The sequence below is a fragment of the Drosophila eugracilis genome, unplaced genomic scaffold (genome assembly GCF_018153835.1).
Source record: "Drosophila eugracilis isolate 14026-0451.02 unplaced genomic scaffold, ASM1815383v1 contig_340, whole genome shotgun sequence".
Classification (NCBI taxonomy): domain Eukaryota; kingdom Metazoa; phylum Arthropoda; class Insecta; order Diptera; family Drosophilidae; genus Drosophila; species Drosophila eugracilis.
Window position 1 is genome coordinate 609,635 of NW_024573195.1, and position 20,987 is coordinate 630,621.

The 20,987-nt window shown below is 35.0% G+C and overlaps 1 protein-coding gene across 16 annotated transcripts in view; it reads right to left on the reverse strand.

Annotated features, from left to right (window-relative positions):
• The window catches only part of LOC108102315 (protein unc-13 homolog B), a 33,280-nt gene extending 12,808 nt beyond the window's left edge, over nt 1-20,472 (reverse strand). For 3 of the 16 annotated variants that reach the window (XM_041818520.1, XM_041818518.1, XM_041818517.1), the window contains exons 1-8: nt 10,622-10,968; nt 10,463-10,523; nt 4,636-10,407; nt 2,607-2,738; nt 2,263-2,271; nt 546-620; nt 204-423; nt 25-145 (exon numbers count right to left, since the gene is read on the reverse strand). In XM_041818520.1, the coding sequence (XP_041674454.1) occupies nt 25-145; nt 204-423; nt 546-620; nt 2,263-2,271; nt 2,607-2,738; nt 4,636-10,356 (6,278 nt within the window). In that variant the 5' untranslated portion in view covers nt 10,357-10,407; nt 10,463-10,523; nt 10,622-10,968. Of the gene's footprint in view, nt 1-24; nt 146-203; nt 424-545; nt 621-2,262; nt 2,272-2,606; nt 2,739-4,635; nt 10,408-10,462; nt 10,524-10,621; nt 11,009-14,232; nt 19,192-19,240; nt 19,373-20,180 lie in introns of those variants that run through there. The other 13 variants (XM_041818528.1, XM_041818527.1, XM_041818526.1 and 10 more) reach the window with 10 other exon arrangements.
• Between the last annotated feature and the right edge of the window lie 515 nt (nt 20,473-20,987).

The window sequence follows — 20,987 nt, forward strand, 5'->3', positions numbered from 1 at the left end:
ATCGATATATTGATATAATATTACCTAATCAACTCGAATATCTCGGGCTTCTCCCGCTCACGTTGCTTCATGCGTTCTTTCATTGCTGTAATGATCGAATTAGCCTTGTCCTCCGCGCCATGCTTTGAGCTTTTCTCGGCAGCTCCTATATTTTAAGTTCGAAAATCTTGAGAGAATTCTCTGAATAAATTTAAAATACTTACGCTGAAGGCAATCAGCATTCAATAGATCCTTACACTTTTCATGACATTTTACACCACACTCTGTGCATCGAACTCCTTGTCGTGCTATTCCCCACAGAAGACCCTCACACTCGTAGCAGTACGTTGGTGACGTTGCCGTCCATAATAAAAAGTTGTGTGGAGTAGTCGAAGAGATAGGGTAAATCAGAGCCTGTAGAGCTTTTTTGTATACGTGCATTTTCTATGGATTACAAACAAGTACCCATTATGCTTACATTTTCATTTCTAATATTTCGAATTATACACTTTTATATTAGGATTTATTAATTATTTATAATTATTAAAGCTAAGGATGGTTCTTACCAGTTCTTCGTCATTAAGTGTTGCGCGTGGAACAGCAGATGTTAACCCTGCATTTCGTTTTGTAGCTGCCATTGTCTGAAGGGACGTAAAAAATATTCGAACAAATTATGTATTCGGTATGTGTACAAATTCAGCTATGATAAAATGGATGTTATAATATACTAAGCAAATAAATCTTATTTATACCATTTGCAGATCCTTACGTTAAATAGAATATGTTTTTTAAGCATCAAAAAAATTATAAGAAGCATAGCAGGCATTATGCAAATACAAATAAATGTCGTTGGAAAACTATGCAAATTTTAGATAAATGCAATCAAAAGTGCTTATAAATGTATGCCCAGTTCAAAATGGTTTTTATTCTTAATTATTATTAATGGCAATTTTTATATTTAAAATCTCAGCTAGCCGAATATCTGGACATTTTTTTTTATCGTTTATGCTCTTTTATCTTTCTATGCCTTTTACTAGATATGCGTTATAAGCGTAAACGACTTTTATCTACCAACCGTAGTCTGGAAATTATCATGCAAACTTAATAGATTACACTGTTCCTTTTTTGTGGGTATACTCGTATACTGTAGCTGCGCCTGATAGCCATTGATTAAAAGAATCAAAAATTGTCCATTACTCACGGCGACTTTCTAAATATTATATACTTATTGAAAAAGCATTTTAGGTCGATTTTAATAATTAAATACAACGATTTTTGACAATTACGTAGATATATTGTAGATACTTATACCAAAATGTGTCTCTAATTGAATTTAAATTATTTCATTTTAACAAAGTACTCTAAAATCCCTTTTTATCTAGCTTAGGCACAACAAAAATATAAACAATCTTTACGTCAATATGGACGGAAAAAATATTGTTTTTGAGTCAATGCAAAAGATTAATGGGTATCTTATATTCGCGGTACTTGAATATAGCAGTCATTGTTTTAAAGTATAATTTATAGTTTGACTCTTAACTGTAAACAATTTTTTGAAATTTTGTTGAGCTTTGGCATTTACATGTAGGAACTTACAAAACATGCATTGGAGAGTTAAGGAACGTTATCTTATAAAAATTAGTACATGTTGTCGAAATCAGTTTATCAGAAATGAATGGAAAACAGGGGAAAACGAAAACTACACTTTAAAACAAGAAGAAGACTTTAGCTACTATCAGATAACCGTTACTCTGTTACACTGGCCGAAACTACCGCCATTTGTTGTTAGAGCTATGTTTACTTTACAATTTTTTCTTTATCGTTTTATCAATATTTTTTTAAGCCTCGCATGGGCAGATTTGACCCCGTCTGTTATAAAACATACTTTAAATTGTTTCTCAATTTCTGATATCACCAGTAAATGAAATGGAATAGCAGATAACGAAGATAATATTGTTTCTTCTTGTTTTTTTTACAATATATTAAGGTATTGAATTATTGCTTTTCATTGACAATAAGATTAATTTTAAAAAATTAAACTGATTTTTAATATTGCCCTACTAATGTTGGCTTATAAGGATTTGTGTCGTTATACTGTGTTTTATGGAATCTAAAGTGCACAACTAAATTAAAAACAAAAATAACAATTAAGTTTTTACTTGGCACGAATCTGTGAGTTTAAAATGTAAATATAAATTACTTTTCAGTTTAATACAACTAATTAAAATTTTATAATAAAGATTTTGTTTTGAAAGTCTATATATATATGTCTATAGTCTATACCTTGAGAACCTGCCGCCCATCATCGACGAAAGAAAACGACAGTTTATGTAAAAGTAGGCAAAGGGTCATAGATTATAGGGTTAATAACATATCTTTCAACATCAATGACCGATGAACTGTGACAAATCAGTGGCGGGTCCACAGGGATATTTGAGTTTTGGGGTTCCATACCCAGGTAAACAATTATAGTAATGTAAGTCTGAAAGTCCCAAACAACCAGTTACTGGATCCGCCACTGTCACGTATATGGTATATTTTTTTATGTTTTAAATGTATTAGTGAATGTTCTGTGTTTCTATGCATATTTAAAGAAAAAATAATTAACAAATTTATTAATTACTAACCAGCTCCGACACAAGGGGAATAGATTTTCTACGAGGACGTATATCCGGCATACTGTCAATATTGCTATAAAAGGGATTATCGCCAGGATGTCCATTGTTGCGTATTCCGACTTCTCCATTGCCACCACCATTCTGTAAAAGAATAATCAGAAGAGTTTGTTATTTAATATCAAAGGTTGATTAATTTGTACCTATTTGTTTGGTAAGCTTGTGTATCCGAAACCAAGAGTTTAGTTAAAAGTTTAAAGGTAGCCCTAAGGCTCGAGTTAAAATAGCTCATTAATATGAGTAATCTAGTGTTGCTAACCTTCTTAAAAAAACGTACAAAAAAACTTTTTACAAACGAATATGGATATATTAAGATTGTTTATTAGTGATTTTAGGTTTATAAATAAATAAACTCTTCTTTAAATGACAGCTTTCTTTCTTCTCAAATATGCTTATTTCTACAGACAGCAACGGTGTAATTTCCTATTGAAATTCGGCTCATTTCAATGCCAGCTCTATGATTATACACAAACAAGTAATTATTAAAAAACAAAAAATCTACTTTCCGGGGTAGATAGTGTATAACGACAAGCCACAATTCTTAATTTAATTTTGATAATTTCGCGATAGTTCTTAGGGAAACTTTTTGATACAGTGGACAGACTTTTTCTGATTTAAAATGATTTTTTAACTTTATATATGCCTTAAGAATATTGCACAAATACTTTGTTGTTTTACACAGTCATCGTTTGCTGCACAAGAAGACGACAGACGATTAGATAAAAAAACAAAACAAAAAAATTGTTTTAAAATAATTAAATGACTTATTTTAGTAGAAAAATGTAGATTAAATTAAAAGTAAGTATTCTTATCCGCCAAATATTGATCTACGCAGGCTGCTCTGTATGTCCGTGTAAATGGGATTAAGTTATATTTTACGCTTACAATAGCCTACATTGAAACCAATAGTAGCATCAGAAGTTTTATGGTAATCATAGCAAATGATCAGCACAGGATTAATAAAATGGCACGACATAAAAATGGAAGAAACGCAATAGTCGAGTCCCGCGACTATTAAATACCCGTTATCGTTTTACACGATTGTAAAATATTCATTTTGCTAGTTGAAATGAACAAAGCACCACCTTTTTTCAAAAAAGCATGTTTACTAACTGATGATGACGTCACTGTCAATGAGGGAAATATTAAATCGATTTAAAAAATCTTTGATAAATCGATAGATAAAAATATTTTGTACAAGGTCAAACGAAGACATACATTATAATATTATGGATGCGACAGTTTTTCGCGGTTTGTGGGTGTTAGAGTGGGCGTGGCCGGATGAAAACTAACTCCAAACTGTAGTGGCATCTCTAAAATAAGTATTCCTAAGACTAACTTTCTAACTCTAATAGCACCCGAGAGTTTCGCAATTTTAAGTTTTTTTTTTTTGGGCGTTAGAGTGGGCATGGCCAGATGGTGTGAAAATAATACGCATTTGGGAGTCTTTATAAACTACCTCCTTAATTTAATTTCTATCACTTATAGTTACCGAGATATCAGCCTTTCTACAAAAAGCGAAAATTGTTTTTCGAGCTTGGTGGGCCTAAGAAAGGGCGGGCCGGTACCACCATAAAATGCGCAGTCATCTGAAAATTATACTTACTTAATCCCAACTTTGTATCTCTAATACTTCCTGAAATTTCAGCGGTTTCAGTTTTTCGTAATTTTGAGCGTTAAAGTGGGCATGGCAATATGCTGAACATGCTGTAATAAACAACTCTGCATATCTTATAGATCCTGAGATACCAGCGTTCATACGGACAGACCGACGGACGGACAGATGGACATGGCTTCGCTATTGATTCTGATCAAGAATATATATACTTTATAGGGTAGGAAACGCTTCCTTCTACCTGTTGCATACTTTTTAACGAATCTAATATATCCTTTTACTCTACGAATAACGGGTATAATAAGTAGCCCAATCTTTTAAAATATTTATTAAAGTTCGTCACATTTTTAAATTTACAAATATTACCTTTTCCTTGTCCTTTGTTATTTCATCTTCCTTCATTTTTTCTTGATTATTTTTCTCCTCGATCTTTCGCTCCTTTAAAGTTTTCAATAATTTCCATTTGCTACTACCAAGACCTGCGGCAGATCCGTTACTGCCTACCGCCTGAGATCCATCACCATCTGATTTAGGACTAATTACATTTTTTGTCTCAAAAGGGGATTGGACTGATCCGTTTGATATACTTTCTAATACATGAGTACTACTCTGATCCTCATTGGTGTGATCTTTATCAAATTCAAGTATTGAATTTTGAATTTCGGATAGATTGCCATGCAAATATAGATTATGTAAATCAACTTCGGCCTTTGAACTACATTCAGTTTCGTTTATCTCAACATCGCTCATCTCGTTAGGCGTATCTGGCCCGGATGTCTCACTAGATGCAGAAGATTTCATTTCTGCGCTTAATTTTGGAGAACATTCAACACATTCATTTTCAGAATGGCTAGAAGAACTTGAACTGGCTTCGTCGTTAGATGAAATTACATTTCTATCGAATGTTTTCTTTTCTAATCGTCGCGATTTTTGTTGTTTATTATTTAAATTCGGAATTTTTTCGCTTGTTTTTAAATCAACATTTAAATCTTGCCAAGCTTTATGCATGTCACAGACTGTCGTAAATTTTTCACCTGTCGGTTTTTTAAAAGCATTCGCATCAACAATATCTTCAAAAGCTGTGTGTATCTCACTGTAAGGACATACCTCTGGATGTAACTTAACTACACTTTTCAGTTCGCCAAATACTTCTGACATCCTTAACTTTACACTTTCACTCGGAGAATAATTCATATTATCTTCAACATCATTACAGACATCAAAAGACCGAAAAGTGTCGTTTTGGAGAAGTAGTCCTATCTGTGAAAACAATACCTCATTATCTTCCAGTCTTTCGGAAGATGTAATTCCAGAACTTTCTGTTCGTTGCTGTTCCTGTTCCTCTAGCTGACGAAGCTCATAATAAAAGTATTCGTCATCTGTGTCGATGCTATCCTCAGTGCTTTGTCGACGTGATGAAGAGAGCGTCCGAGAAGAGTGCTGACTTCGGTTATCGTCATCATCCCGCGACCCATACTCATATTTGTTTGGGAGGTCCAAACACTGCTGCGTGACCAACAAACCACCGCTGCTACTAAGACTACGACAGGCAATAGTTGTGGTAGCTGTTGTTGTTGTTGTTAGAAATGTAGTTATTGCTATGTCTCCAACTTCTCCAATGGTTTTAAATATATTGAGTGTGGGGACGTTTACATCAATGTTGACTGAGTTTCTAAGTATACTCTCATCGCCGATGTCATCCGTGTAGACTGAGTTGAGATTTTGAAGGCACGACTGTGATGTCGTTTCCAAGAATATCTCTGGCATTTTTATAGTCCCATTTTTAATATTGACAATTTCTTTATTATTTGCAGGCTCTGAAATATGTATTGCTGTTGAGCCAGCCACTGATATGGGGCTTTGAGTTTTTTTAAGATCCCCGACAACAGGGAATAAATTATTTAATTCATTGCCACTTAACACCTTTTTAATACCATAGTCGTTTTGGTCATTTAAATTTTTATCAACACCATCCTCGTAGTTATTTATCACAATTTTACCTTTAAATGTAGAGCTTTTACCGTTATCCGATGATGTAAAGTCTGGCGTGTCTAATTCAGTATTCGGCAAGTTACAGCCGCGGCGCAGGACAAAGTTATGCCGTTTGTAAGTCTTCGCCTTTTGCATTAGATTATTCATCTTAGATGAAAGATAATTTGTATATACACCTGTATCACTTGAGCAAGGTTCATGATCAGCAGGATCTAATAAATCAGTGGTGTTAGGGTGAGACAGTCGTCGCACAATTCGCATCGGCAGCTTTTGTACTCTTTTCGATAAATTAATCTGCCTTTCGCTTGCATTGGGTGGCTTGCGAGAAATAGACGGACACGAACCTGCCTGGCCGCGACCCTGACTTTGATTACCTTGACTTTGCACATCACCGGGTAATGACTGTGATCGATTAAACTTCGACATACGCTTAAGCTTTAAATTATCAGTTAAGATATTATTTAGCTTTTTCCATACCTTTGGCGACTTAGCATATGAGTGGTGGTGTTTTTTAATATGGATACGGTGATTCAAACCGAGCTCCTGTTGACTTGTTTTTTTTTCGCTAACACAAAGATGGGCTTCAGAATTCGTATTGGCAGTAAAATCAAGGTGGACAGGTGGGACTTCTAGATTTGGTAAATATTGGGAGTCCGTTATATCCGTAATTTGGTTCTGTTCACCTACATAATCTAAATTTGTGATGCTGTTGTAATCGGCTATAGAGTTATAAGACGGATAGAATACGAGTCTATCTGTCAAATTAGGTTTGTTCGGAGTTGTTTTGCAATCCTTATTTAATTCTGTGTGACTTGATCTTGAGAAGTTTTTATCTTCTAGGCTTTCGACATTTCCACCGTTTGCATTTTGGTATTTTTTTCTAAAGGAAGGCGGATTGATTGTTGCTGATTTTCGTATTTGAGCAGATAAAAGGTCTGGCATAATGGTGGTATTTAATTGCTCCATTGAAACATTATTCTTATCCTTTTCGTTGACGTGGTCCCAGTGCAGAATTTCATCAACAGTCGGAAATGTTTCAACTGAGTCGGAATTTGTATCAAAGATAGACTTATTTTCATAAGCAGAGCAAATAGGTAAGTTTTTAGAAAGCTCTTGAATATAGTTTAAGTTTTCTTCAGTAATTACATAGTCGTTGTCTTTACTAGTATTCATTTTATCATAAGTGGCCGGTAAACTTCTAAAATCTGAACTAGCTACAGGCAAGGGAGGATATGCTTGTATTCTTTTTTTCCCTCTTTTCTCTATGATATTATTAAAATTGCTGTGTTGCATTCCAACTGCAATTGGGGAATTGGGTTCCCAACAGTTCATTGACGATAGCCTTGACTCTGATTTTGCATTTTTATGAGAGTCTATTTCACCACAAAATTGATTTACGGTTTCGTTAAAGCTAAAATTATCGTTGGGAGCTGGTGGTGGGGGACTGAGACTTGCTCTGTTCAAGTCCATCTGCGTGAAATTAATATCAGACGAGACTTTGTTCTTCTCAGGATTTTGTAGGTGGAGTAGAAAAATCATGCTGTTGTGGCGTTCCAGACTCTTTTTTAATGATTTTATGTACTCATCCTCGTTGTAAATATTTGTTGTGGATCTTCTAAAATCCTCTTTTGAGTTGGTATAACTGTAGTTGCTTTCATTTTCAATATAGGGATTGAATGTTTTGTGCGCATTCTCATTAAGTTCACTTACAATTTCGTCAATCTTTTTTTTCCGGTTTATTTCAATTTCTTGCGTTTCGAGAATCTTAAGCTGTTCATCCAGATCGGAATTATTTCTTAATAAATGCGCACTAAGACTACAAACATTAGACTTAAAGGATGAATCAAGACTTTTGGGTGAAAATCTGCTGGCACACGTTTTGACTATTTTAAAATCGTTCAATGAGCTACCAACTAATTTTTTTAGTGTATCAATATTTCTTTTAAATTTTTTCATTACCAGAACAAACATTTCATTTGTATTCGTAATGTGAAGTCTTTGCAATTCTTCTGTAACAGTTATGGGGTTAAGTAAGAGCAGAGTCAATTTTTTATCGACTTGGCTAAGTTTTTGAAAAAACTTTTCCTCTGCCCACACTGTTTTGCGTAACTGACTAATATGCGAAGCACTCAGAGACTGTAGGCCTGGAATTTTGTTTATTTCCTGTAATAAAGTCTCTGTCATGCTATCTAAAATGATCCGGATGTCATCATTAAAGTTAGTGATTCTACTTATTGAACGTTGATTTTTTAACCCATTATGTATATTTTCGCTTCCAACTTCTTCTTGTTCAGTACCCGTGCCCGTAACTATATCTACAAGGTCTGTATCCAATTCTTTTGTATCGCCGTTAATAATATGAGATGAGTGTGCTTGTGTAAGTATACACTTCAGCTTATTTATCATGTCCATTTCGTTTTTATGGTGTTTTTTTTTTCGATACCTTCTTGACTCCTTGTTTTTTGACTGTTTTGTGAGACTGGTCTCTGCAGTTTCAAAAGATTGCCCATCTGTAATGTCCCTCTCATCTGGAGTCCTTAAGACTGAGGAGGATGCTGAGTGGCCACGTATAGTTGGAATTGATTGTTCTTCGTGAGCAACCTCAGACTGATAAAGCAGTGCATCTACTTTAAATATTTCATTGCTTAAGTCGTTATCACGATATGCCTCGTTCAGTTTTTTGTAAAAGGATTCGTTAATTTCGTTTACATTAGCTGAAATTTCCGTTCCTCCAGTATCTTCAATGGGAAGTACTTGTATTCCGCCCTCGCTGGTTTTAGAGGCTGTTAAACGAAAAAACTTAACATCTTCGATAAGGTTGTCCAGTTCATTGCTTGTCTGTCTTATGTTATCACCATCAAAATCCATAAATGATTGGTCATTTTTAGATCCTCTTTTATGCTGCGAGATATTGGAACCTTTAGATGATACACCTGAGGATTCCGAAATCTCATTTAGAACTCGACGTCCATTTATGAATTCCTTCATTAATTCGGTGCGTGCATTATTTGCCAGAAAATGTTGCTTCTCATAAAACTGAACGTCAGAATCTGAGTAAAGTTGTATACTTGATTCCTTACGTGAAACTTCAATATCCGATTGAAAACATTTTGAATTGGGTTCATCGGGTTTTTCGAGAACCATCTTCATTTGCTCAATATTTAAGCTTTGTCTATTCAAAGCATCATCTTCAAAATGAAGATAAGGGTCGTGAACACCAAATGCACAAGCTGAATTGAAAAATAAATCAGAATCGCGCACCTGCGCAAGCTTAGATACTGATGTGTGATCATGATCTCTGAAACGTAGTTCTTTTTCGAAGTCTGGATTAGATGGTTCGGCTTCTAGGACTATGTCTAGACCCAGAGTATCCTTAATCACCAATGGTAACAACTTATTTTCATCGCGAAATGAAGGAAATTCCAGTACATCAATATTGCCCTTCTGCTGCTCATGGTTTGTTGCTCCAATAAGGTCCATAAGATTACTAACCACAGACTGTTGCTCTATTGATATGTTTTCAAGCTTCTCCAAACGGACCCAAATTTTGCCGTATTCCGTAGAAAGCAAGTCCAATGCACGCCATGCAAATTTTAACTCTGTTTCGAGTAAACTTATTCGAGTTGCAATTTTGTCCATATAATCAGAGATAATGTAATCAGAGTGTTGTTGGGAATTATATATTTCAGAGAGTTGCTGTTCACTTTTTATAGATATCATGCTACCGTTTGTGTTTAAGTAACTGGAGAAGGAAGAATCCAAAAATGTGGGTGACTTCCTTATAGTTGGTTGCATATTCGACAGTTGCTTTTGATTTGGTGTCCGGACCGAATTAATTTTTAATGGGTAGTCAGGCCTATTAGCTGATTGAATTAATGATTCTGCTCGAACTGGTGCACCAGCTGGACAGTTCGATGAAGATGTGTACATTATTGGTTGTTGCTGTTGTCGCAACTGTTCCTTTATTTGAATCTGGCTTTTTAGAGCATTCTCCGCAAAGATAAGCTTATCTTCTGTGTTAGTTTTAAGTTCCTGCTTTCGGAACAAAATTTTTTTTTCGGGATCCTCAGGCACCGGCTTTAGCGATGTGTTCATCTTTTCGTTTTTAAACTCCGTTTTGAAATCAGAGATTAAATGTCTTTTCACCTAAATAGTTTTTTCTTTTAAAATCCATATATATTTGGCCAAATATTATACATACATTTAGTCCAATACTCAATGCGAAGTCGTCTGAAATTCTGAATGCCTATATACATATGTACCTAAAACAATTTTTGATTTTAGTGAAAAATAAAAATATAGATACACATTAATTGTGATTTAAAATATATCCCTATGATCCAAGGTAAAAGTTACTAACATTTTTTATGATAAGTGTACCAATTTTAAAACACTTTAGTCAATTTCCAGTCGCTAAAAATGCATTTCACTCTCTTTATATTAAATTCAGGCAGATGCCTTCTATTTCACAAAAGTATGTATACACAATTCTTAATATCGCAAGAGAGTTGTTTTAAACAATCGCATCGGATTTTGTTAACTAAAACTGTTTGTGAATACTACGCACGATTATTAATGCGATATTGTGATTTCAAAAATGATGAAATGTATACTACAACTTAGTTAATTCTTTGTTGCGCCTAGATTCGTTCTCATGAAGCTACAGAAAATAATCTTTTTCCGGTTAAAGCTTACAAACTAAGAACTTTAGTTTGTTGTACATTCCCCTAGAAAAAGCTTTTGTATACAGACAAAAATATCAAGCCTGGAACTAAAAGGGGAAATTTTAAGAGAATATTTTTGCTGATTATTGCGCATGCCTCTAGCGCTCCCTTATAACCGTTCCCTTAAAAGTTTCGCTATTTATGTAGGTTAGTCTTTATCAGAAATCCAGAAGTCGGACCTCTTTTTCCACACTAAAAATTCAGGACATCACCGATTTTTACTACCTCTTGTATTGAAAATTATGCCAGCAAATTATGAAGCTTCAAAGTATTAGGGGGTTTTTGCGCACCTTAATTTTAGTTTAAGTTTTAATAAAAAAGTTGCTTAAGTTGATTTTATATTAACAAGAACTAATTCTCTAGCATTCGTAATAATAAAGTTAGCTTTGGCAGGGCCATGGGTATTAACCTTTTCAGGGTTTGCGGAATATTATGAATAGCTACAATTTGGACATATTTTAAAAAAATGTAAAAAAAGGATGCGAAATATTAGAGTTTTTGGTAGATAGGTAATTACCCAAAAATAATTTAAAATTAATATTATTATATGCGCTGTGCAGGCATTCCAAGAATTTACATACTTAAGATACTTTCCATAGTTCTCAGTGCTAATACGGAAAGAAAAACATAGCTTTTTCGATGTGGCTGTTCTTTCTGATTAAAAAAATATTCACGTTATAGAGTCGGAAACGCTTCCCCTGCCGGTTACACACTTTGAGCTTGCAACCAATTGCTATTGGCATATTCAGCTGTTTACTAGTTTGCTTAAAATTATTATTTAAGCAAATTATTTTTATTATTTTTTTGTTCTTTAAGTAAAGTGTATAAGTAATTCAAAATCACTAGCCAAATCGATCTTGCCATGTCTGTCTGTGAAATATTGGGAACTATAAGAAAAAGAGCATTATCACTAAGACTTCTTACTCTAGGAATGCAGTGCAGCTCAAATTGTTTCCGACTCTATAAAGTATATATATTCTTGATCAGTATCAATAGCGACATCGATTAAGCCATGCCCGTCCGTCCGTCTGGCCGTCCGTCTGTCCGTATGAACGCTGAGACCTCAGGAACTATACAGAGTTGAGATTAAGCAGCCAGATTCTCGAGGTCTTTACGCAGCGCAAGTTTATTTCAGCATCACTCTAACGCCCACAAATCATGGAAGACTAAATTCGATGAAATATCAAGAACTATTAGAGCTAGAAAGTTGAGATTAAGTACTGAAATACCGACCATGCGACCATTATGCGACCACGCCCTTTCTTATGCCCACCAAGCTCGAAAAACGATTTTTGCTTTTTGTAGAAAGGCTGATATCTTGGTAACTGTACCGAAATTTGAGTAGCATGTAGTTCCTAATGACGCCTCAAATGCGTATTGTTTTTTCACCATCTGGCTAAAACCAAAACAAAACGAAAACCAAAAATGCGAAAATATCAGGAACTATAAAAGATTGAAAGTTAGACTTGGGAAAACTTTTTTTAGAGGTACCACTGAAACTTGGCTTGAGTTTTCACGACCACTCTAACGCCCACAACATATTTTTGAATATCTATCGATTTACCAATGATTTTTCAAATCGGCGGAATAAAATGTTCTATTTATAAAGAAATTTTGGGTTATTAGACCTCACATGGACAGTGGACAATCATTTAGTAAACATGCTTTTTTGGCAGATGTTGCCACTTTAAATGAATATTTCATACTTGTGTAAACAGTAACGGGTATCTTATAATCGCGGCACTCCCCTGTAGCGTTTCTTCTTGTTTTGTATTCGTACTAAAATAGACGGTCCCACATTAAAAATTGTTTTATACGAGCTAGTCATATAAACGTTTCATTTTCGATGCAGATTATCGAAGTATTTCCACGCAAACTTTCCAACCCCGCCACAAATAAAAAAAAAACTTACATGGGCAATATCCAATTGAAACTGGAGAAGGATGCTTAGCTTACTGGTACGTTCAGCCACTGAGTCAGTATTCTCCATTTTGACCAGGTTATAGCATATGGGATAGTTTTTATTCCATAACTGACTCATGAATAATGACGAAGGTGGTGGTGCTGCTTATACTGCTCATTCAAACGAAATACAACTTTTCATAAGAGCCCACTTAAATATATACTCTATGGTAGATTGATGGCGGTCGTCGAATACCTTAATACCTGCTATATACTCAAACAACAAAGAATTTTATATTTTACAATGGGCCGAGTGCTGAGGCGTCTTGCAAAAATGTTTAAAAATACTCAACATTCCAGCTAATTTTAAAGGGAATATTGCAAAAAAAAAAAAAAGATATAAGATATTTAACTATTAAAAATGTAGGTGCTATATAGAAACGATTATCTTCAGTTTTGGGAACAAGAAAAAGTCACATGGGGCCAAATCCGGTGAATATGGTGGCTGAGGCATTATTGTGGTGTTGTTTTTGGCCAAAAAATCCAAATCCTTTGATCCATATTTTTCGATAGCAAAAAATCGCCGAGCTCGCAAAATAACTTGTAACTTTACGCCTCTCACAACCAAACAAAAGAGGATGTTCCATTGAAACTTGGTACAGATGTTAGGGAAGAGTGTACCAATATAACAAAACAAAAAAATCGATAATCGAAAAATTTGAAATTCGCGAAATTTGAAGAGTCACCTTACTTTTTGAACACACCTCGTACCTTACGTTACCAATGAAGGAAATTCAATTTACATTACCTTCCCATTTACAAATTTAAGATTGCCCGCATTTAGATATACATAAAAAACGGTTTGCAATGAGCTCATAGCTGATAACAAGACTAAAAAAATCCAACAGTATAGAAGACATTTCGGCACATAAGTCAACTCGTAATTTCATTCGGGTTATTTAACCTTGCAAACCTTCAGTTTAGTTAACGAATGTCTTATGTATATATAACACGATATGAACGCATAATGCTTAACAAATTTTGACCATCTATTGATTGATACGGATTTATGTCCGCAGTCCAATGCTTTTCCAAAAGTTTTCGGTAAACATTTTTCTTAAACGATTCCTTATTCTTGTTAGTAAGAAACATATGTTATTAATTGTAAACATAAACAGTATGTATGTCAGGATCAATGTGGTGGCATATTTAGAGAAAAACTTTTATCTACTGTGAAACACTGTACAAAATTGGATTTTATATGATACAAATTATTTGTCATTATAATTGAAACGTGTTAAATTATGTTTGTAATGCATTCTTAAATTATATATTATCTACTTACATTAAGTTGCATGATAATTTTGTTATACGCCCAGTGCCATCTTTGCCCAGCTGTGATTTCCGGTTGACGTATCATCTGCATGTTACCACCCACGACTTCTTCAGTTTCACCTCTCAATAGTGTTTTTTTCTTTTGCGGTAACAGATTATTTAAGTCTGTTAGATCGGAGAGCTGATCATGTATGTCTTCTTCTCTTTCATCAAGGTCTGGGCAAGTTTTTTCTTCGTTAAAACTTGTTTTTTTTGCCGTTGGTTGGCAAATAAGACTGTCATGCTTTTGAATATGATTTTTTATTGGAGCCAAGGAATCGCTCTTTATTTGGATGCTGGTTGAAGTCAACGCCACCTCCCCATTTGTATCCATCTTCAAATTTCGTCCTTCGCTAGGCCCAACGCTACCACTAGAGCTTTCATCTAGATAATTGCCACTGTCTTCTTCGCTGTGATAGCTATCGTAAATAAAGTCATCGTCTTGTCCTTCGTCAATGAAATCTAATGAGGATTGTGCTTGACAAGTCAATAGCATACTGTTGGTCTGCTTCACATATTTCTTAATTTTTGGTTCATGTTGCTCCTGCTCTCTCTGCTGCTCGAGATACTTATATTCATCTTCCTCGTTAAAGTAATCCTCTCGATAGTCATAACCATTATTGACGTGTTCATAATAACCATTTATCTGATTCGACGGTGTCGTCTGCTGAAGATCCATGTAGTAATCATCCTGCTCACCATCAATGCGATAACTCGGTTCCTTGCCGATTGATGGATTAACATCTAAATCATCTAAATCTGATTCATCGTCATATATCTCCGTTGGCATCTGTTTAATTAGCAACCCCGATTTACCATTGACGGTGGGCAGTTTTTTGCCGGTGGACCCTGACGGCGGCACCGTCGGTAATGCTTTTGAAACATTACTAATTACTTGAGATTGCTCTGAAAGCACCGAGTCATTTCTAAACTGATGTTGATTTCCGTTCGACTGGTAGTTGACGAATGTCTCTTTTTCAATATATGTACTATACTCCTGCATTTTGATATTGGTGTTCTCAAATTCATCGATAGTATTTTTATAAGGACTTGATAGAGATTCCTCATTAGTCAGTTGATAACTGTCCACATTCGATTCACGTTTTATCGTAGTAGTAGTCGAGGATATACCATCCATGTCATGTATACTGATCGTTGCGGGTAAAAGTGTCTGTTTTTGCCCCACTACTGACACTACTGTAGATGCACCTTGATTGACAGCGTGCGTTGCTGATTGCACAGCTGCAGCTGCTTTCCCTAAAATGGATCCAAGCATACCGCTTGATGATGTGCTACCTTTTTTTGTCATAGGTTCATGCCAATACGTTGGATTATTTTTTATTTTTAGATTTTCTATACCAAGTTCCGATTCATTTGGAACATCCTTTAGCAATGTACTTTGTGTGTTAAAAGTTGCGAGCTGTCCTTCGTCTGACACGTGATACGAATAAGAATTTTCTATTAAACCATACTCAGATCTACGGTCAAGCATACATGCATTCATCATTTTATCAGTTAAAAGTGTCTCATCATAGTTTTCATAGTAATTGTCACAAACATTTTCTAATAAAGTAGAACTAGTTTCTACCATTTCCACATTGTTTAAATGAGTTTCCCCCTTCAAGGTGTTTGGAAGTGTCGCCGGATAGAAATGGTTTTCTGCGGTTTTATAAAGAGGTGGAGATATCGTTGTCTCATAAGTACAGCTATCAGTAGAATCATTTTCAACTGATGTTATAAGAGTAGGAGACGTTACACTCTTTGGAGCTTGAGTTTGCTTGGTAGAGCTGGAATTCGAACTGGAAAGCAATCCTCCGACACTCGGAACAAGTTTAGATGCCAAATTAAAGCTAAATGCTTTTCTGGTGGCATTAACCGTTTGAGTGGCTTCAACTGATGAACTGACATTACTAAAAACGCCATCCAATCCTCCTTTTAATCCTTTTGAAATTCCGTCAAGTACACTTGTTGCTGCAGATGCAACCACATTTGGTTTTTGTTGAGCCTGAGAGGGCCTATAATACCCACCCTGTCCTAAGCTTACATTTTGATTCATATCTCTTGTGTCCAAGGTCTTTTCAATACTAAACTCAAACGAGGTTTCATTTTCAATGTTTATACTATTATTCAAACTTTCAATTGGGGCATTATTTAAATCATTTTCCGATTCAACTTGTGCAACAGATGCAGTAAGTTCTATTATGTCAACATTAAAACTGTCGTAAAAGGTATCGTCGAATGTTAAATGATTTTTCTCTTTTGCCTCATTCTCCGGAAAATAACTCGGAGGCCCTGCTGAACATACTGTGGTGGTAATCGGTATTGAAGATTCCGTTTTCATATAAAAAGAATTGTCAATTTCATCGTTGATGGGAGATGCTCGAATCTCACTTGAAGAAATTGGCGCGTTATATTCACTAAAGAGTTTAGTAAAATACGAAGGTAACAACTCACTACATCTATTTTCAACATCTAACTCTTTTTCGGCTTCACTATCAGCCGTAACAGCACCAGAAACACTTTGAGTAACAGGTAATTTTTCTGAGAGAATCATGATTGGTTGTGGCAAATCGGGTAGCTCAAATTTCTTCATGTAATCAGAGTAGGATATGATTGGGGCTTCTGAAGTCGGTGTAGCGTTTTGGCTCTTGGTTACTGGCACAACTTCATTATTATTTATGTAAACAGTTGTTGTGAACGCGTTGTTTTGGAAACTGTCTTTAACAGTTACGTCTTTGTCGGGAGGAAAACCTATTACGGGAAATATATCCGCATCCGTTAAATGATCAGAAATTAAATTAGAAGATAAGGAAAGAGCAGGAATGCAACTTGACGATGGTAATATTATAAATTCCGCTGGATTAGTGTTTAAGTTGGTTTGCATTAAAATATTTGAACCCGATTCAACCTCTAATGGTTTATAATTGACACAGCTAGTCGGACACGTGTTGGAATATGGAACGAGCGCGTCACCTGATGACAAAGTCGACTTCAATACATTTATTTCTCCACTTAGCTTTCCATTGCTAGGATGCGCTGTGGTTGATATACTGGCAGCATCGGTGATTTGATTTGGTTTTTCTCCGGTAAACGTAATTTTTTCTAATGTATAAGGCTTCAAATATTCAGATATGTTAAATAAGGCCGATTCAGGATTGATATATGAATCAGGTGATTTTTCATTTTGGAAAATCGAATCAATAAAAGAATCACAATGGTCTGGCTTGATGTCTGGATTGGCTGTACTGATTTCAGGTATGTGACAAGGCGGCGAGTTTTCCTGGATAATATTGTTTGAAAGCTCCACTGACACACATTGTTTTTCAATTGAAAATGACGGCGCGGGATCTGCTTCGATGGACTTAGACAAAAATACTTCTATTGGATCTTTACTTTCATAGGAATAGGCAAATGGTTTAGGACTGTCTTCATAAGATGTTACAGTCGGAAATGAGGTTGTTGTTACTGTTATTTCTGTTGGCGATGGAGATGCCGATTTGTTGTCTAGCAAATTAAATGACAATGCCTCTAAGGCACAATACGTTGAAAAATTCGAATTAGGTACTGAATATGGTTTGGTCTGTGATAATGATGTTGGCAGCTTTGGTAGCTGCTTTGAACGATGAATTTTCTCTGCTATTGGATTTGAAAAATTTAATGCTTCTGTCCCTGTAGTTTTTGTATGAAGCGATAACTTGTTTTGTGGCGTTGGCAGAACCTTTGGCAATTTTCTAGTCTTTGAAATCGTAGCCGTATTAACAGATGGGGTGCTTGCGACAGCACCAGTGTCACCTGGAGTGACAATTCCACCACAGCATTTCGGCTCCAACATTCTCTCTGAAGCTCTTGTAGCGGCGTTGGTAATGATACTGCTTCCTAATAAAGAATCGGTTCGGGTTTCAGTAGGCTTCTTAGAATGCTTTGAAAGCACTGGCACTCTAGTCTCACCAGATGCTATCACAGATGCTGTAGTCATTGCCATCATTAACGAAAACTTTCTTTGCTTTTGGAGATTAAGTTGTGCATTATTAATTTGCGGAGTGTCGCTATACGTTGATAGATTGTCGATATTGTAATAACATTCCTCGAAATCACTGTAACCTAAGGGCAACATAGAAGTGTACGGCCTTGACATGTTTTCAAAGACATCATATGTGCCAGATCCAGAATCCATCGCAGCAGTTTGACCCATCGCAAAGTCGCATTGCGACAGTTCTCCTGCCTGATCCACGTCTGCATTTAATTCAAAAAAATCTTGACTTAAATAAAAGTTAGAGCGCGCTGTTTGCGCTAAGGTACGCAATGGCGCCGCTGATACTACATTGTTATGAAATGCCGATGAGAAGGCAAAACCAGTATATCCATTGATATTATCGGCATAGATATTCTGGTCATCACCAGGAAAAAAGTGACGATCACATTCGTGTGCTTTGGCCTTGCAGCCACCATGACGTTGCTCTCTCTTTATACACATACCTTCTGTTTTTAGGTTTATATCCATATGAGGGGGGCATGGTTTTGATGACGCACTCCCATTTATATTGCTTGGCAGCTTAGGCAATAATTTCTGTGAGGTACGTTTTTGATTTACAAATTCAACCTCATATGGAGTTGTGACTGTACTGTTTTCATTCCAGTTATCAAATGATTCCTCTTCAGCTTCATGCTGTTCCTGCGCTCCAAATTGTTCTATGTAGTCGTTGATATAACTATTGTTGCTTTTGTCTACGGTTGTTGGTATTGTATCACTGGCGTACTGGCCTTCGCTACTGTAATCGTCTGGTCCTTGATTGCTTAAATTACATGGCTCGATAAAATATTCTCTAATATTCTGTGTTCCGTAATTCATGTGATTGTAAGTTGATATACCGGTATCGGAGGCTAAGGCATCGTTTTGCGTATTATGGAAGTATTCATGCCTTGCATAGTGCTAAAAAAAAAAATTAATTTCAACCAAATCTTCGTGAGTTAACACTTACCGTCATTTTTTAAGATTTATTTTCCTGCACTGTTATCTGAAATCTATTATTTCAATGTAATATTGTTTAGTACTCATTGTTCAGTAATTGTTTGACATTGTAGAGTCGGCTGTACTTCAGAGATCCATGTACCTTGAATGGTAGTTGAAAAATTGTTATATTTAATATATATGTAGGTTTAAGTTTTTCGGAGATCCGTAATGTTATTTCGAAACAAGAAAACAACAACAGAACTAATTTAACTTGTAAAATTCAAACTTTATTTGCTTAATTTTAAACCAATAAGTAATTATGAAATTGTTATTGATATTAAATTTTTAAAAAATCCCCTTTCTAAAGAAAGATTGCGGTAACCAAACCTTTTTTTTAAGAATCTTTACTTATAGTTGATACCTTATAGAATAGTTATAGGTGTAATTTATTCTTCGCAAATAAGTTAAATTGGCTTTGGCCTAATGATTAAGCAAAATAGATGGCGTGCATAGTATATATATTAAACCATAATCCACAATAATAATGAAAAAAAAATGGCTTAAGAAAAATTGGAAATGCGTTTAATATGTTAATCGAAACAATTGATTTTTTTATTTAGATTTAAATTAATACTATTAATTAATATGTAACTAACCAATGTAAATGTATGGTTAAGCTAACTTCTGTCTACCCGTTCTACATGTGGATTTGAAAGGCACAGGCATACATTTATACATATGTATGTATAGTGTTCCATAGCATAGTTGGAGCTACTATAGTAAAAAAGCAAACCCTACATTGGGTACTTGTTTTCAGCAAAGACACAGACTTGCAAATTTTTTTATGGATTCTTCTTAATAATTTTTTTTGTTGAAATCTTTAAATATTTTTGTACCTCTTGTATATGACTGCAATATTTTAAATATATTCTAATTAGTTAAAAATCTGTAAATCACTATAAACTTACCTTTGATTTACAACACAGTTAATGAAAATTGGTTATTTTGTATTGTATAATTCCAATTCAATAAAAATCACTGATCATGCGCAAAGAAAAGAGAGAAACGATAGCACCCTTGGAGTGGTAAATGAAACTAAGCAAGCACAGTTGCCGTAATATTCATATGTAACTCTACAATAATTACAGTACCAATTTAAGGTGTCAGCTCTGTTGCATATTTCATTAAGACCGTACTTTCTGTTTGTTTACTTTTCCTATTACTATCAGCTGCTTGCCCTTTAACTCAGCGCTATGTGAAGATGCCTATACAAGTTTTTAAGCTACTGTAAAAACATGAAAAGAACTGGTTCTCAATCTCCAATTCGGTTATACTTTATTTCCACAAAACTTTTACTTGTTTACGTTATAAAACCCAGTGAGAAAATTATAAAAAACTTACTTAACTTTTAAAAAATTTCTTTTTTTATATTATGTTTATTTCAACACCTATCTTAATGAAAATGACGCCAGGTACAATTTGTATCCGGCGACGTTTTATTGAGAAATGTGCTATAATAAAAATAAATTTGTTATGTTTGTACCTAGCGATTTTATTATTTTTCAACACAGTTATGTAATAGGAAAACCTTTTTCTCATTCAAGTAACAAATGCCAAGTTTATCCTCATTATTTAAAGTAATCTTATCTTCTAAGGATATTTCTTCACCAAAATCAGTAAATAAAGTATATATATTCTTGATCAGGATCAATAACGAAGTCGATTGTGCCATGTCGGTCTGTCCGTCCGTCCGTCCGTATGAACGCTGAGATCTC